At 57.7% G+C, this 3078-nt stretch overlaps 1 protein-coding gene across 1 annotated transcript in view; it reads left to right on the top strand.

Annotated features, from left to right (window-relative positions):
* FCGR3B (Fc fragment of IgG, low affinity IIIb, receptor (CD16b)) overlaps positions 1-2911 on the top strand; it is a 6323-nt gene extending 3412 nt beyond the window's left edge. Inside the window, exons 4-5 of the mRNA XM_005880472.2 lie at positions 750-1004; positions 2708-2911. Of these exons, the coding sequence (XP_005880534.1) occupies positions 750-1004; positions 2708-2892 (440 nt within the window). The 3' untranslated portion in view covers positions 2893-2911. The remainder of the gene's footprint in view (positions 1-749; positions 1005-2707) is intronic.
* The last annotated feature ends 167 nt before the right edge of the window (positions 2912-3078 follow it).

Raw genomic sequence — 3078 nt, 5'->3', positions numbered from 1 at the left:
ACACACACACACACACTGGGGATCAAGCCCGCAACCTGGACATGTGCCCTGACTGGGAATTGCACCGTGACCTCCTGGTTCATACGTGGACGCTCAACCACGGAGCTACACCAGCCAGGCTCTAGTGTCATAATGGTCCAGCTGCGCCTCTGGCCCTGAGTCCACGTTCTATCAGCGTGGAATCTGGTTACCCGGCGAGGCCGCCAAGAACAGTGTCCTGGTGACTAGGAGTTTCTCTCCTGAAGGCTGGGCTCACAGGCCCGGTGGCCCCTCAGAAACTCCCAGATCCCACCGCACCCCCAGCCCTGCCTCCCTCTCCTCCTGCCCTTTAGTCCTTCAGGGCACCTGCAGCCACTCCTGGGCCCACCAGTGGCCTTGCCCTGTTGCTGCCCGAGTCTCGATACTCCTGCAGCCTCCTTCCCTCTGAAGACGGCCTTTCCCCTAAAGCAGCAAAGCGCCCTGTCCAGGGGCTGTTGACGGGGCGATCTGGGCTGTGCCGGCCCCTGTCACCTGCCTTCCAAGCCCAGGCAGCCCCGCCCGGCAGGTGGCTTCCCGCCTGCCTCTCGCTTCCCCTGGCCCGAGCCTCTGTGCTCAGTCCGACCCTCGCCGGTTAGACAGAGGCCTCGGCGTGGCCCCGAGCTGATGGGAAGGGCTGCCGGCTGCCTCCCACCTGCGGGATCTGGGGCGCGTGTCCCCCCACCCGCGCTTGGCGCTGACGCCTGTCCTGGGGCCGGCGGTCTGTCTTCCAGCCTGGCTGCTGCTGCAGGCCCCGCGGTGGAAGCTGCGGGAGGGGGACCCCCTGGTGCTGCGGTGCCACAGCTGGAAGAACAAGCGCGTGCACAACGTCCAGTACTTCCAGGACGGCAGAGGCAGGCAGTTCTCCTACAACAACTCCGCCTTCCACGTCCCCAGGGCGTCCCGCAAGCACAACGGCTCCTACTTCTGCCGGGGCCTCATCGGGAAGCTGAACGTGTCCTCCGAGGCGGTGGTCGTCCTGGTGGAAGGTGAGGGCTGCAGGCGCACGGCCAGACCTGGGCGCTGCTAGGCCACTGAGTCTCTCTGAACCCCAATTTCTGTAACCAAGACAGCTGACGAGTGTGGGGCACCGTCCTTGGGCGGGACGCTGTGCTGAGGGCGTCGGCAGCAGCGCCCCCTGCTGGCCACGGACCCCAACAGCGGGTGAGCTGGGCAGCGCTGACTGCGGCAGGAGGAGCTGGGGTGGGGGTGGGGGGTCACCTGTCCTCAGGTCACAGCAAAGGGCGAAGCCAGTGGATGCACCCGCTCGATCCGTGTGAGCGTTGTTCACGCACCGTGTCTCAGGTCGGCGTGGGCCCAGGACGGAGCAGAGCTCCCCCTCCGCCAGAGCCCCGCGCGCGCGCGCGCACACACACACACACACACACACACACACACACACGTGTGCGCGTGCACACAGCTCCTGGACTTCCTGGTGCCACAGAACGTCCACCTGGAACCAGACCAAGACCACATAGCAAAGCAGAGATAGATCCACACCTAATGAGACTTTAACACAGCAAAGCCATCATTTGTATAAAAATAATCTCATTGAGTTTAAATTTAAAGTAAAAAACACTCTCAACTGGTGAGGGAAAGAAAAGACAAATAATGAAGCAACTGGGTCAGAATGCTAGCACTTAGTAAATGTAGGAAAAGACTATGAGAGAGTTCTTTGTATGATTCTGGTAACGTTTTGTCAGTTTGAAATTAAATCAAAATTAAGAGTTAGAAGTTGAAATAAAAAATCAAGTATAGCCTGGTCACAGTGGCCCAGTGGTTGAGCATCAACCTATGAACCAGGAGGTCATGGTTGATTCCTGGTCAGGGCACACGCCCGAGTGTGGGCTCGATCCCTGATCATGCAGGAGGCAGCTGATCAATGATTCTCTCTCATCACTGATGTTTCTATCTCTCTCACCCTCTCCCTTTCTCTCTGAGATTTTATATACTACTAGAGGCCCAGTGCACGAAATACGTGCACGGGTAGGGTCCCTAGTCCTGGCTGGCAATCAGGGCCTATCTGTGGGGCGATTGGGGGGCCCCCGCTGGCACCCACCTTGGCTGGCCTGGTGCTGCCCGCTCACTGGCCCCGCCCCCACCACCACCGGTGGGGGCCTGTGGGCTGGGGGTAGCTCCTGTGTTGAGCGTCTGTCCCCTGGTGGTCAGTGCACATTATAGAGACCCGTTGTTCCACTGTTCAGTCAATTTGCATATTAAGCTTTTATTATATAGGATAATATATATATAATTTCTATATTTTAAATCCAGTAAAATGTTTCCAGTCTATAGACAGCGGCAAGAAATGAGTCTAAAGCTTGTCACCAGGGGCTCAGGGGTGAGAGCCCGGGCCCCACCTCACTCCCTTTGGCCGATTAGTTCCTGCCGATAAGGAGCAAATGTCAATGGCTCACTGTTTGTCAGATTTCCTTGAGCGACAAGGAGCAATGTGGGGAGAGCAATGAGTGTAACTTTGAGACACTGAAATTAAGAAATAATGTTCTCACACCAACTTAAACTTGGACAACTTTCACAAATCCACACCAAACCCAGCATCCTAATGTGCTTGGCCCTCCCAGTGGCGGCCTCGCTCAGCCCAGCCAGGCAGATGCCAGTGGGAGGAGCAAAGGCAGGTGATTCCAAATTTCTGCCTTAACAACAGCCATTTCTCTGCCCTTTGCCTCTCACGCAGTGCTGGCCATCTCACGCGTCTCCCCAGGGCACCTCGTCCTGCTCTGCCTGCTGCCGGGACTCCTATTTGCCATGGACACGGGGCTGTACTTCTCTGTGCGGAGAGGCCTTCGAAGCTTATTGAGGAACAGGACAAATGACAATGTCACTTGGAGCAAGAGCCTCCAGGACAAGCAGGAGCAATAAACGAAGACCCTCTGACCTTCAAGCCTCAGAGGGAAGGGAGGAGGGGAGGGAGGAGGGGAGACCAAAGCAGGGGGAGGGGAGACTGTGCTAGGGTGAGGGACTGCGGCATGGAAGGGTTACAGAATGTGGGAGGGGGAGGGACTGCGGCCTGGAAAAGGTTACCGATTGTATTAGGGTCAGGAACCG

This window comes from Myotis brandtii, unplaced genomic scaffold (genome assembly GCF_000412655.1).
Source record: "Myotis brandtii unplaced genomic scaffold, ASM41265v1 scaffold64, whole genome shotgun sequence".
NCBI classification, from domain to species: domain Eukaryota; kingdom Metazoa; phylum Chordata; class Mammalia; order Chiroptera; family Vespertilionidae; genus Myotis; species Myotis brandtii.
Note: the sequence above shows the minus strand (reverse complement) of the source record. Positions and strands in the feature narration are given on the sequence as shown.